At 36.5% G+C, this 14,433-nt stretch overlaps 2 protein-coding genes and 1 long non-coding RNA gene across 7 annotated transcripts; 2 read left to right on the top strand and 1 right to left on the bottom strand.

Moving 5' to 3' along the window:
• The first annotated feature begins 402 nt into the window (after positions 1–402).
• Positions 403–6,509, top strand: ube2na (ubiquitin-conjugating enzyme E2Na). Its single transcript, XM_008311982.3, has 4 exons — positions 403–559; positions 3,600–3,846; positions 4,423–4,563; positions 5,608–6,509. Exons 1-4 carry the CDS (start codon positions 530–532, stop codon positions 5,652–5,654), a joined length of 465 nt encoding a protein of 154 aa, XP_008310204.1. The 5' UTR covers positions 403–529; the 3' UTR covers positions 5,655–6,509.
• Positions 6,341–8,253, bottom strand: LOC112487157 (uncharacterized). The gene is made up of 2 exons (XR_003049985.1): positions 8,141–8,253; positions 6,341–7,935 (listed from the first exon to the last, which is right to left on the bottom strand). It is a non-coding gene; the product is annotated as an uncharacterized LOC112487157 (long non-coding RNA).
• On the top strand, positions 8,162–14,291 carry nudt4a (nudix (nucleoside diphosphate linked moiety X)-type motif 4a). 5 transcript variants are annotated; one of them, XM_025056575.1, is made up of 6 exons: positions 8,162–8,285; positions 8,380–8,592; positions 10,221–10,331; positions 11,792–11,836; positions 11,984–12,071; positions 12,482–14,291. In XM_025056575.1, the coding sequence occupies exons 2-6, from the start codon at positions 8,491–8,493 to the stop codon at positions 12,700–12,702; spliced, it is 567 nt and encodes a 188-aa protein (XP_024912343.1). In that variant the 5' UTR covers positions 8,162–8,285; positions 8,380–8,490; the 3' UTR covers positions 12,703–14,291. The 5 variants fall into 5 exon arrangements, with proteins under 5 accessions (XP_024912343.1, XP_024912344.1, XP_024912345.1 ...); XM_025056577.1 differs by having other exon boundaries at positions 8,216–8,592; positions 12,482–12,622; positions 13,146–14,291; XM_025056576.1 differs by lacking the exon at positions 11,984–12,071 and having other exon boundaries at positions 8,165–8,592; positions 12,482–12,622; positions 13,146–14,291.
• The last annotated feature ends 142 nt before the right edge of the window (positions 14,292–14,433 follow it).

The raw sequence follows: 14,433 nt of genomic DNA, 5'->3' as shown, positions 1-14,433 counted from the left end.
AAATTGAAGTACCAAAAAGAGAACCCTGTCAGTTATCACCAGGGCATTAAGCACCTGCGGTCGTGTGGCCTGTAGCTATTTAAGGTACGGATAATCTGTGTGATGAAAAAAAAAAGTGTGATGAAATTGTAATTTATGAAAGCTCCCATTATCTTTGACATATTTTCTATGCTTCCTACTTCTCTAACAATCCAGCACACTAACTGTCCGGCAAACAATAGATGCTAAGGCCCCACAAAGAAATACTTACTTATTATGTTTATTATTTTAATTATTTATTTATTAATTTATAATATTATAGATATATTTATTGTATTACATTGTTACTAATGCAGTAAATCGAGGCTGGTGTACCGTGTGTTTTAGTTCTTGCTGAGTACCATAGTGAGGGTAGAGAAGAGAGTGTTTTTCTCTTCCTCCTCTTTGAAGACGCAGAAGACCCGGAAGCCGTGTGTTTGCAGAGAGAGCCAACGATACACACTCCCAAACATACGTAGAAGAAGAACTGAAAACACGCAATTGAGACACAATGGCAGGACTTCCCCGCAGAATAATGAAGGTACTGGGGTTTTCAATAATTAACAGTAGCGTGTGTGTTTATTTGGACACTGCTGGAGGATATGAACCACATTCCCAGTGAACTCTTAGAGCTCCGCCGGTCTCCGTGCTAACATTAGCATGGAGCTCGCCAACGTTATTTTTCTTAACCCTGCTAAAGTAACTTCCTCGTTCTTCCATTGTAGCAGGGGGTTTATTTGGTAACTATACTGAATAAACCCGCTTGTGCTTTTGACTTTGTACCAGTCAGACTATCGTGCTAATTGAATCCCAGGCTAATCACGGTATGCTAACCCTTGTGTGACTCGTGTGTACCATCAAAGCAACCCGGTGAGGTGTTTAGTCTAATTTTCTTGATTTTAAACATTTAATCTTACATTTAAATTAATAAATTGGTATATTTAGACAGGTTAATTACACGGGTTGTGTAAGTACTTATCATTTAAACTTGGTCAAACCTCAGCGTGTTAGCTGTCCGGCGGTACTGGTAAAAGTGTAATAAAGTTTCACATGTAATCGTATAAAAATAAAATCTGCACAAATTGAGTTTTGTTTTAAATCTCAAAGAAGACCGGTGTCATCGACTACTCGCTGTGGGGCTGTAGACGTTAGCAGATGTTCAGCTGCGGTTAATGTGTTGTTATATTTTGCTGTTTTTTATAGCGATACCTGTCAGGTGTGTACAACAGTCAGCGATGCTAACGCCACCGGTATATTTAAAGCGTTTCGCAAATTCCGAGTGTCGATGTGTTGATACTACACACTAGTCATGAGACGATATTAAGGTTATTGCACAAATCACCATCTCTCTGCTCACTCAAGAGTAGTTGTCTCAATATATATGGGTCAGTTTCTGTTATTGTTTTCTCCTTTCTCTGCATTTTTTTGGACTTTCAGTAAAAAAAATCAACCTGCAGTGATGCAACGCGAGGTGGGTGTAAGAATGGGTTGACAGGGATTAATGCATCCGTATCAGACTACAGTGGCTAGACATATGTTATACTATATATAATGGTAAAGGTAGTTTGAAATGTATACATCCACCTTTGCGACTCATGTTTTTAGTATATAATACAACAGTAAATAAGCAAAATCTCATTCTAAACAACATGAAACTGTAAAGAAAACATCTGGGTCGCAGCCAACAAAGACCATACATTATGTCGTGGGGAGACGAGACAGACCTGTTCAGACAAGACAAAAGGTTTGTTTCTCAGGTCACGAGGAGAAGGCCACACCCATGACATATTATTTGATTAAATATATTGTCCATGCAATGTTTAATTGTGAGAGCTGCATATATTAACATGGCAGCCACATGGGCAGTTTAAAGATAATTTCTGTTTAACTTGCATACACACCCACTCAATATGGCAAACTCGGGAAGGGGACTTGGGTCTGAAAGGTTTCAGGTTCGAGTCCACCAGCTCCCAAGTTACCACTGTGGTGTGGCGCTTTAGCTGACTTTGGTGATGGGTTAAATGCAGAGTTCACAATTTGTTGTGTGCTGTGTCACAATGACAAATACTTCACTTTGGCTTTACATTGCACTTCTGGTAAATTTGTGAATCAGACTAAAACAGCTTTTTACTCAAACACGAACCCATCATTATGTGATTTTAAAAGGTAGATTTTAAAACACTAGTAATATTTATAATTTCTCTTTTATTATAAGGTTCAATTCTACTACACAAAAGCAAAGTGTACTTGGCGTGTGAGTTTTCAGTAGTCCCACTATCTGTGTGAACTAGAATTTTCCCATTTAGCCAGTGACACACAGTAAAGCATCATACAATATTGTATAAGCTTTCCTTTATTTCCTTCTATGTAGCTAAGTCTTCACTAGCTGTATTGTTACGTATACTAACAATAGTTAGCTGTTAAAAAAGTTTATCCAGCCTATGTGTTGACAGCTCGTTTTACTAAAAATAGATCAGTTATGCTACAGAAGCATATAGAAGCAGTTTGCCAGGTGTCTGATATAGAAACACACATCAAACCACAGGAGGGTTTGATGGTGGGGTTAGGTGGCTGCTGGTAATATACTAAATGGACCAAACCCTTTAGTCCTCAGGGCGTGTGACGGGCACTGGGAGCCCCTTTTCCGTCTGTGTTTTCACTGCATGGTTTTGTCTGTGGGTTATCTGAAGTATGTCAGGAATCTCACTCGCCGTTGCATTTCGGAAAGAAGTGTGTGTACGAGAGTGGTGGCCTTTGACGAGCCTCACTTCCTGTTATATTTTTCTGTGTGACTGATTGCAACAGAGTATTACGGTTCAAATCAGTAGAGGACGGGTTGAAAAGAAAAACAAACCAGAGATTCTGAATGTAGTTTACAATTGAGGCCAGCCAGCAACTGTATCTGCCACCTGCTGAGGTGTGCAGGCCACATGCCAAACACCTGGTCATCTTTTAAAGTGAAGATGCACTTGTTCCTGTAGGTCATGTGGTTGTCTGTAGAAGCAGGGAGTAACCAAAGTGAAATATGTGGCGTGATGGGTAAGTCAGTGTCACCAGTAAAAACATAAATGACAACAACATGCACAGTGTGTTTTAGGAGTGACAACACTGAATCACATCTAATTTTGTCTTCTTTCCACCCTGTTTTAATAAAAAAATAACGCAGCACAGGTTTTTCTTCATTGTTTGCCCAAGTTTTTTTTAAATGGATTTTAATGTTTTCAGAATTTAACAACAACTTAGAAACTATTATAATATTTACAAATTGCTGGTATTTTTATGCTGACTCACTGTGCTTTAAACATCTTTGTATCTAGTTTTTGGGGAAAAAAGATTTTTCTTAAATTAATGATATTAATTGTTTTTATGTTATTGTCTGAATACCATTACAATACATGTGACAGTATAAAAAAACAAGAAAAAGTGGAAAATTCATAAATTCTGTTTAATAAGCTACTTGATTTCAACATGTCTTTCCTACATGATGTATTACAGTATTTGAACATTTGTTTGTCTTACTGCAGTCCTATAGGTATGAGTTGTATGAATTCTCTTTCTACCCTTTTTTTTTTCTATCGTAGGAAACTCAGCGTTTGCTTGCAGAGCATGTCCCAGGCATCAAGGCTGAGCCTGATGAGGGCAACAACCGCTACTTTCATGTAGTCATTGCTGGACCTCAGGACTCACCCTTCGAAGGGGGCACATTCAAACTTGAACTCTTTCTACCAGAAGACTATCCTATGGCAGCTCCTAAAGTCCGCTTCATGACCAAAATATACCATCCTAATGTAGACAAGCTGGGGAGAATATGTCTAGACATTTTGAAAGGTGAGTGAGGAAATGTCTGTGCCATCGTCAGTACTTGAACTCATGGAAGATCAGCGACTTAAACGTTTCGTGCTGTTACGTTTGGTATGCTGTTGGGTCACCAAAGTGGCTTCCTGTCATGCTCACACACATCGAAGTGAAAGTCACTACAGTTGAAAAAAAAACCCACATGCACCACATTTTACAAATACCAGCTTAATTGTTTTTTATTGTTGTTTTAAATGAGTAAGTTTAGTAATTAGTCTGGTGTATTTTCACTGTTCTCTGTGATTCTGGTTGGTCTTTTGGTTGCATTACTATAAATAATGGGTCTACGCAAACAGTGGGCACGGCAAAAAAAAAACCCCACACTGCTATATGCTTCCGGTAGGCAGAGTGGAATGACACAGAGAATTACTTGTGTATGACTCTAGCTGATGTTTGTATACCTCCCTTTTAACCCATAGGAACCATAAAAAATATATAAGTTTCCAAAGCCCAAGGTTCTTGCTGAAGCCACTGCATCACAGACATTGTTCTGTGCATTTGCATTTTTGTCTGAGTTTCATTGTTGTCTTTACATTCTTCTTCTACCAGATAAATGGTCACCGGCTTTGCAAATTCGCACAGTGCTGTTATCAATTCAAGCATTACTAAGCGCACCCAATCCTGATGATCCCCTAGCAAATGATGTTGCAGAGATGTGGAAGACCAACGAAGCTGTAGCCATACAGACAGGTAAGACTGTGGGGTTCTTCATATTATATTGTTTCTACGTTTTGGTGGCAGTTGCTGTGAAACAGGAGAAGCTCAGTTTAGGTCTAATTGTTTATTACATAGATTTCATTCTAAAATTGGTTAAAAATTATAAAATTGACCAAATAACTTCAACAACCATCAGAATCATCATACAACTTTAACAAATCCTTTTTTTTTATTTTGAGCCTATGTGAAAATGGAAATTGGCTAAATTGCTATCAGTTTTCTTTTTCTTTATTTTCCCCATCCAGTGTACTTTGCCAGTCCAAAAACATGCAAACACATTAGGGGTTTGTTTAATCTGACAACTCACACACATATACAGTATATATATATATATATATATATATATATATATATATATATATATATATATATATATATATATATATATATATATATATATATATATATATATACACACACACACCCTTAAAATAAAAAACTAGGTCTGTCAATTGTTTAAATGTTTGATTCTGATTAAATAAAGGGTAGCTGTGGATTAATTCGCAATTCTGTACATTGCTGGAATAGGAATAGGAGAAAAAATTACAACAGATAGATGTATGTGTTTCCCATCTTTTTTATCTGTGACTAATCCAAATGATGGAGTTGTTAATATGGACAAATGTCAAGATATGTTAGATCACAATATGTTGGTTTATGTGTCAGTCTGTCTCACTGATCTATGTTACGCATCTGACCTGAAATTGAAGTCTCCATAAATGCACAGTGGTGTTGAGATGGTATTTAAGCTTCAGCGGTGTGTATTATTGTGTATTAGAGCAACAATAAGTTTATATTGGCTATTATAATTTAAAAAAAAGGAATGGACATGAGAGGTTTGGACACTGAGTGATAATAACAAGAGTTGTCAGATGTCTACAATTTGGTAAAAGATTTTCTGTTTGTGTTTTCCAGGTGATACTGTACATATTTTACATGCAGCCAATGAAGGTGTTTTGTAATTCTGCTGTGTAAACTAAAATGTATCTATTTTTTGTTTCCGTTTACACCTTACAGCCAGATCATGGACCAAGCTTTATGCGGGAAACAAAAACGAAATATAAAGCAGCCCATGAGACACAAATGGAAGTCAAGTCTGAACACAACTCCTCATGTTCTGCCAAGACCTCTTCCTACCATCTGCATTGAAAGGACACAGTCTTATATACACACACATTAAAGAAAATAAACATGATTATTAAAGGAAAACACAACCTATGACAGTGATTCAAACCAACACTTGTCATGAAATGGCGTGTATTTGTCCTAACCCACTACTGTTGCAGTGCATGGGCAGAGGTTAAAATCTTCTCAAGTTGCTTTCTTGATCCATTCTGGGAGATTTCATCAACTGCTTAAAGTACACTTGGAGGGTAAAAGGGTGTCCGGTATCAGGGAAGGTGTGGAATAGGTGAGAAACTGACTAGATCTGGTGAACTAAGGTATATATTTTATGTTTGTCTGTTTTAAACTTTCTTTTAATTTTATGGGTTTTTTAAGAGCAGCTACTGCTACTAACTTACTGTATCTAGACACTCACCTAGAAGAGACCGACCAAGAGTTCTGTCATGCTGCAATGATGTAGCATGACTCAAACATTGTAGGGCTGTGTGCGTCCTCTTCAATTCCCATCTGGCTTAATGAATTATAAAAAGACTGTAAAACAAACTGAGCCTTTCTCATTAACTTTTAACCACTCTGTAGACTTGGATGTACTGTAAGCTTGGCCATGTCTAGGCTAATATGGACCTTTTTTTTAGTGCATAGTGTATGTTTTATTACCATATCCAGACTTTTATATGTGGTTCAGTCTTACTACAGCCATACTAACGGCTCTGCTTGTTTTCCAATGTGCTGTTACAGTTTAATCCACAGTGTAGTGGTGAGGTTCGAGGGGCGGACCTGCGTTTAACTTCTGATATGGGATCAAAAGTTCAAAATAAGGCTGTGGGATTTGATTATTCTAAATGGTTCTCCTGCTATAATGTTGTCTCTGTTTGTACATTCATTCTTTCTATTAATCTTGGGAGTGAATTTTTTTTTTGTGCTCTCAAATGCTATACAGTTCACCTGCAATCTTTCATTCTCTGTAAATAAAATCTATTATTAATAAAAAAATTACCGTCATGTGATTATTTCATAACCTACAAAAATTAAACTTTTCAAAGAAAAAAAAGAGGCTTTTGAAAAGAACACGGATTTTAAACAGCATTTGTACAGTAGATATAGTAGGATTATTTTGGAGACAAACCACTGTATTTAACAGATACACTGATGCAATTCATGCAAGTTAACTAAGAGGACTACTAACTATTATAAAGGGGGCATATGTTCATTACGTAATTGAGTGAGTGAGGGAGTCAACCTTTTGTCAATGAACACAAACAAAGATGATTTAGGATTTAATTTGAACAACTTTCTTTTGATTTAAGACGCCTCCACAAATCTCTGACACTCTTCATCAAGTCTAACAGCATTTTAAATGTTGTTAATGAAAATAGATCTGGGCTCAGCTTTTACTCCTATGCAGGCTAACAGCAATTGTCTTCTATGACACTTCAATATTATTATACATAATAATATTATACATAATCCATCTCTTAAGCCGGTTGAGGGCCTTTGACCTTAAATACATTAAAGGCCCCTGGTCAAGTGCGAGATATTTATTTATTTATAACCAGTGGAAAATAGACCCTGTAGAGCCAAGTGATAACGCATATAGTAGAAGCTAGATTTATGAAATCTGTAGTTCACGTTTTAAAATGCTGCCTCGAGCTAGTATTTTGGCATTCCGATGCACAATTACGCTTTAAATATGAAGAAGGGCTTTCTAATGTGTACTTGGCACCGCCTGCTGGCCATGGGAGCTGCGGTACGTATACAGTAAAAACCGCAGAAAGTTAATACAGCCTTTAGGGTTGACAAACAATGTTTAAGGTATTAAAACGAATGCACTGGCATTTGGTCAGTTAAAAATAATTCTTAAAACCTTCTTTTCCATAACTTTCATTAAATCAAAGGGAAAGATAATGATCGGTGTTTTCCCTGTCCGACATATTAGACTAATTTAATTAATAGTCCATGTTTTTAGGTGGATGATCTTTATACTCTTAACCTGGATGCACCAACAGTTCACTTTACTGGTATGGCTTTTTTTAGTTTGTCTCTGTCGCAACATATTTCGGGCATCACTTTCCACACTGGTTTATATTTGAAGAAGAATGACTTTGAGTTTGTCCCTTTATCATTGGTGGCCATGATGGCAGTGTACATTATGATTCTGGACAGTTTTTAATGCTGGACGGCCTCGACGACATTCCTGGTGCAACCCATCCTGGGAATCTTCTGAAAGACAAGTGGGAATCCTACTGTAGGACTGCATCCGCACAACTTGTATTACCCAAATTACCCAAATATATGCAATAAACTTAGTAAAGTTTCAGTTGTATTCTTAGGGGTAATTTAAAGTACGAACACTATATTTTAGCCACTTCATATATTACTGTTTATGCAGTAATAGTGCTCTACCATACAAACCTCTGCTACTCACTGTTTGCTTGTTGTTAATAACGACGTATGACAGCATTAGGAGGAAACGCTGGTGGACAATAAGCTATTCCAGAAAGAGAGAGACAGTCTTGCAGGGAGACAGCTGTGTGAAACTGTGGACAGACACGGTCGACAAAGACATGTCGGTGAGACAAGAATCCTGTCCAGGTGCAAAACATGAAAGGCAAGTATGCAGCTAGACTTTAACTGACCGTTTTCTGTGCTCGGATGGAACGTTAGACAGGTCCGACCGCTGCAGCCGGCTCCCCGCGTCCGCGCGCTTATTGCACCACAGCGGGTTAATTAGGAGTTTCCCTTCAAATTTTCTTTCCTTCGACGACCGGGGGACATATGATGAAGTTTAGCAAACCCAACCAAACCAGGACGTACGACGACGAGGGGTTTAAGAGAAGAGCGGCATGTCTCTGCTTCAGGAACGAAAAGGAGGACGAGGTGAGTCCAGTCTGTTGTCCTCGAACTGTGACTAACTGAATCTGTCAGCAGCAAAAGTCTAGGGACATTTGCTTTAACCAAAAACCGGGACAGTTTAATAGTTTGTTGTTTTTTTGTTTTTTAAATTAAGTTTAAACCTAGTATCCGTCACACAGCACTTCACTTGTCGCACATAAAAATAGTGGGAGACGGTATGGACGGTTTCTGACGTTGGTTGGAGTTGAACACAAACTCGTTATTCATATTTAAATATTCTCTCATTAAGTATTTTAAATAAATATATAATTGTCACTAAAGTTGCTTGTGGGATATTTCAAAGTAAAAAAAAACCCAAACCAAAAACTCAAATGAAATATATAACCAACGTAGCTAGAAATAGAAACACAAAACATACACGTATCTTTTTCCAGATTTTACCGTCTGAATGTACACATGTAGTTTGAGTCTTGTAGAGCTGCAGCTTGATTTAAATGATTAAAAGTGTTAACTGTTGTTTTGTAAACCTCAAAAGGGTGATATCTTGAAAAATTTGGTTTGTTTTTAAAACAAAGGTTTTACTTTTATAATCATGAAGAAACAATGGCAGGAAATATTTTGTTATTAAAGTAAAATATGCGTTAAAATATGATAATTGACTATCTATTATATTAGTGAATGACATATTGTTATAAATTGCCATTGAGTATATTATTGTTATTAATTATGTTACATATAAGCTTGATTGGTTATGTGAATTCTAATCAGGCATCTCATTTGATGTTCGTAAGAGAGGTCCTCGCTGAGGCAGAGTTCGATAGAAAGTTGTGGTGTACGTATTGCTTTATAAATGTCTGCTGAAAGTTCGATAAAGAAGTTAAACGTCATCTGTGTCCTGATTATTCTTTGACCGGAATCCGCTCACTGGTAAGGAGGTCGCAGCACAGTAATTTCGACACCTGAGCATCTTCAGTACTTACTAGAAAATGCCTTTGCTTTATTACCAAGCAGAGCTTCTCTGTAATTCTTAATGTCTTTATTTGCAAATGTCAAATATGATAAACTGTCCACGTGCCTGATTTACCTCAATTGTATCGTTGTTTGATCAAACAATGACTGACTATTATACTATTATACTTAATTAGTTGTAATTATTTTTTTAACCTCTTAGTGTTTTAAAAAAGTAATCTAATTTCAACATGTTACGTATGAATATGTTTTGGTTTCTGTGATTTCTTCTGACAGAAAGATAGCTTACATTACATTTGAGGAGTGCATTTTTTTTTACAAAAAGCATTTGACCTTCGTATACTTGCAATTATCTGCATTTTATGATATTAAAGTTAAAAGCTATGTTGCATTTTTCTGTATTCTGTCTTGCCTGCGTTTAAAGCTAGATAGGCTTTAAGGTCAAATGATAGCATCTGTAGTGGCGCTCCTCTGAAAATACAAAATATAAGATATAGGAGAAAATATAAGATATGAGTTTCACACACTGTTTTTAGATAAAGATCACTTTATTATTTTATTTTATCACAATGCTCTCACAGGGCTGTGGTAGCTCTTACGTAGTTATAAAACAGCTTGTATGTGTGAATGAGCCTTTGGCGCTCTTACGGCACAAACCTGACAAATGACTTTCTCCATCACAGGTGCTACTGGTGAGCAGCAGTCGTTATCCAGATCAATGGATTGTGCCTGGCGGAGGAATGGAGCCTCAAGAGGAGCCTAGTGGGGCAGCTGTTAGGGAGGTGTATGAAGAGGTGAGCTTGTCATGATCTACAGGGTTATACTGTACTTGATCTTTGTTTTCATGTTTTTCTCCTTTCTTAATTTTTAAGTAAGCTCAATCTCATTCTGTTGTTCTCACACACTTCATTTACTTGTTTGTATTTTGTTTTTGTGTTTACATTAAAGTTACAACTTTACTTTGACATAGCATACAGTATAATTTGTGCTTCAGTAGTTTATAGTCTCCATTCATTTTAAAGGGGGTTTCAGCAGTAAAACAGGTGGTCCTGAAGCCATGACATGTATTAGAGTAGCATGTGTTCCTATATTCTGCACTGACACATTTCTGAGGCCAGTAACCAATCCTTAAGGTAAAAGTGCTAGTCTCCTCTGTGAACTTTGGTGTGAGAAATGAACATTTACACCATTTTGGCAAGAAATCTACATGGTCTTTATATATTGTTGATCTAGTACTGTGCAAGTTGTATTTGATTTCCATTTCTTCATTTCTATATTCCATGATAGTTCCTGTCCTGAGACTGACCCAGTTCAAAACTCTACATTGCTTTATACTTCCACTCTATTCATACAGAGAATATCAAAAACAAGGAGGCAAAAGGAGATAATGTCTATTACACTTTTAAACTGAACACTGAAAAGAAATGTAATAGTTATTGGCACAACTAACTATTTTCATTACTAATATTTTTTAGTTTTGTTAGTTAGTCTTATTCTTTGTAAAAATCTTCGTTTGCTTTAATAATTCTCAATGACAGATCCTTATTTGTTACTGCGTTGTAGTAAATGAGTCACTGATATTTAAGTAGTAGGGCTTTAGTGACTGCTTTTGCATAGTGAGCTGACAGCTTTAAAGTGTTGCAGTGACATTTGGAAAAGGGTTCAAGTTACTGTATCCACAGGCAGTGCTTCCCAGACCGCACTTCTGTGAACAGTATATAGATAAACTTGGGTGAAATTACTGTCATAATATCAAGTTTTAATAGTTTAGTAGAAGACAAAATTCAATTTGGTTAGCTAATATGTCGACAATATTGAATAAGATATGTTAAATGTATATGTATTATGAAGGATTTAACATGTTTGAGTGTCCTTCTGCTTTCAGATATGGGTTCATAGTTGATTTACTTCACTTTGGAGGCATATTTAGATTTGATATGTTATAGTTTTGAGTATGTTTGAGTACAAACATTTTCATGTAATAAAGAACTTAGCATATGTGTAGTGAGCATATGTAAAATTAGATAAACAGATAAACAAAAAAATAGTAAAATGTGATCTTTAAAAAACAACAAAAATATCCTAGTTCATTCACTGTGAAAAGAGTGAACATATCAGAGACTAGTCACTACATTTTAAATGGCATACATTATACAAAATAACATAGGTATAAACATGACAGATTCATTGGATGTATTTAGAGCTGTATTTGAAAATACACATTTGTGTAATCATTGTCAATGTGTGAGTGCAGGCTGGTGTGAAGGGAAAACTCGGCAGACTGCTTGGGATTTTTGAGGTAAGACTGTTAAGCACTGCACCTTCATCAAATTATTAAATTATCAGAAATCATCTAGTATTGTAAGATACCAGGATTCAGATTTGAAGTCGTATTGTTCACACAGTTTAAAAATTTAAACAAAAAGTCTTTATCTATATTTCGCAGCATAATCAGGACAGAAAGCACAGGACGTACGTGTACACTCTCATAGTGACAGAGATGCTGGAAGACTGGGAGGATTCTGTTAACATTGGTATGGCACTTGTGCTCACCCATTACAAAGAACAGGACCTAGAATGTGTTTTGAATACCACCACTCAGGTTGTTCAAATATTTCTTCCATTGGTATTTTAAAGTAAACGTATAAGTTATTACAGTCTATAATTTGAATTACAGTTGTCAAAATTGATGCATTAATTGCATTAATCAATTTGTGAAGATTAAACAGATTGAAATTTCAAAGTATTTTAAAAAAGGACTGAAAAACATTCAATGTTAATCCAATAATTCCAATAAAATCTTGGTTGATAAAAAAAATCACAATTAATAGTGATTAATTCACAGCTGCCCTGTAATTAATCAGATAAAAATGTTTGACAGCATGAGCTTGACAGGTGTGGTTTAGAGTGTTTACCACTTGTGCTTTCCTTGCTCTTCTTGCAGGAAGAAAACGGAATTGGTTCACCATTGATGAAGCGATCAGTGTTCTGCAGTGCCACAAGCCTGACCATGCAGAATACCTACACAGACTACAAAACGCCTGCAATCCCAGCTCCATTCCTGTTTGTAATCAGCCTCGCAGAGGTAGGACCAGCTCACAAGGCGCAGATGACCCACAAAGCAGCTTCAGCCCCACAGAAAGCTCAGAACTAGTAAACCGATAGAACTAGTAAAACATCAACTCCAGACAGAAGGACACAATGAGACATACTGTTTAACATGGAAAACAGCTTCACAACATGACTGAAGGAGGCTTCCACATATGCAAACCAATTGATCTGATAGAACAATAGATGTACTTTATTGATCCCAGGCTTGGAAATTACAGTGTAGCGGCAAAAGACACAAGCTAGACAAATTGGGGTGTAAGATGTTTAGATACGCAGTATAAACTGGATTGGAAAAATGAATAAGTAGATAGAAAAGTCCCAAGGATAAAATGTACAGATGAGTAATATAGAATAAATATGTATATAAGCAGTGTTGAACGTAGTGCAGGATATTACATGATGTGTAGTGAACAGTTCAGGTGCATTGGACAGTAAGGGTGTAGTGAATAATGTGGATACACTGCATAACATGCATACTCTCCACAACGGTCTTAAAGGCCTCCAGTCTTAGACCAAGAACAGAACCAGCCTTCCTGATGATTTTGTTGAGTCTGTTGGTGTCGCTGGCTCTGCTACTGCTTCCCCAACACACGACTGCAAAGAAAATGGCGCTGGCAACAACAGACTGATACAAGAGCTCCAACCTCTTGCTACACACGTTAAAGGATCTCAGCTTCCTCAGGAAATAAAGTCTGAATCTAAATCCCCTTCTTGTACACAGCAACGCTGTTAGATTTCCAGTCCAGTCTGTTACTGATAACAACTCCCATGTACTTGTAGTCCTAGCATTATGGTGTTCTCATAGAATTTAATGTACTCTGTGATGCCGTCAGTCATAAAGTGGGCTCAAAGATTGTTTGAGAATTTTAAGGTATATTTAATTTTAAGGTAAGTTTATTTATTGCTTCATTTTTGTGGGGTTATAAACCACATGTGCTCCTTTCAAAGTTTTGAAAATGTTTTAAAAGTGTAAATCTGTTTTTGCACTGTAGTGATAACCCTAAACCTATCCCTTCTAATTCTTATGTAACTTTGTGGTGTTTCTCAATGTATTAATATTTAGGAATAGGTGAACTCAAACTAGTGAACCAAAGCACAAGTAGACCAGCTTCAAATCTTTTGAAATGTCCTTTTTTTAAAGCTCCCAAGTGTTTAATAAGCAAACAACAATTACATTTCACATTAAGGTAAATACCAGCCACTACTATCATTAACGACTTGATTTTTTTTCTTATCTTACAGTAAAGTTTAAATCAAGTCGACAAGCTGTTTAATGACATTACATTGACAGAGGAGGAACTATGTACACAAACACAGGCCCAATAATGAGCATGTAACTTGCCATTCATTCCTTTTATAGGTAATCTACTAAAGGGAACACAGAAATTATACATTTGATTTTTGGTTTGTGTGTTTGTTTAATCTATTTTTGTTTTCAACTGGGGCTACTTGTACCTGTTGCCAATGGTGGGCGGCTTGATGTGTGTTAATGTCCTTACATGTCAAGTAACGTTACCACTCATTTTATGACTACTGGTTAACTAAAGGTTAAAATATCAGCATGAGCCAGAGTTGAAAGTGTGTTACCACATACGCTGAAGAAAAAGTCAAAATTCAAAGAATAAAAATACTTTGTAAAGAGAGACAGAGTGGGTGTCTTGACTGTTTAAGTCTTCTAAAAATCCTGAAAATAGGCAGCATATATTAACCGTGATCATTCTGATCATCAGTTAAAGTGAGATACCAACGATTAAGTACAGAGATGTTTTATGTGCACCTCTCTCT

The sequence above is a fragment of the Cynoglossus semilaevis genome, chromosome 6 (assembly GCF_000523025.1).
Source record: "Cynoglossus semilaevis isolate Cse_v1.0 chromosome 6, Cse_v1.0, whole genome shotgun sequence".
Classification (NCBI taxonomy): Eukaryota; Metazoa; Chordata; class Actinopteri; order Pleuronectiformes; family Cynoglossidae; genus Cynoglossus; species Cynoglossus semilaevis.
The sequence above is the reverse complement of the archived record's forward strand: the minus strand, read 5'-3'. Positions and strand labels throughout refer to the sequence as shown.

Bases quoted from the DNA above. Each gene is read 5' to 3' on its own strand.
- nudt4a (XM_025056575.1), top strand. From the start codon at position 8,491: ATGATGAAGTTTAGCAAACCCAACCAAACCAGGACGTACGACGACGAG. The intron at 8,593-10,220 runs GTGAGTCCAGTC...TCTCCATCACAG, and splicing joins GGAACGAAAAGGAGGACGAG to GTGCTACTGGTGAGCAGCAG. The intron at 11,837-11,983 runs GTAAGACTGTTA...TATATTTCGCAG, and splicing joins GACTGCTTGGGATTTTTGAG to CATAATCAGGACAGAAAGCA.
- ube2na (XM_008311982.3), top strand. From the start codon at position 530: ATGGCAGGACTTCCCCGCAGAATAATGAAG. The intron at 3,847-4,422 runs GTGAGTGAGGAA...TTCTTCTACCAG, and splicing joins ATGTCTAGACATTTTGAAAG to ATAAATGGTCACCGGCTTTG. The intron at 4,564-5,607 runs GTAAGACTGTGG...TACACCTTACAG, and splicing joins AGCTGTAGCCATACAGACAG to CCAGATCATGGACCAAGCTT.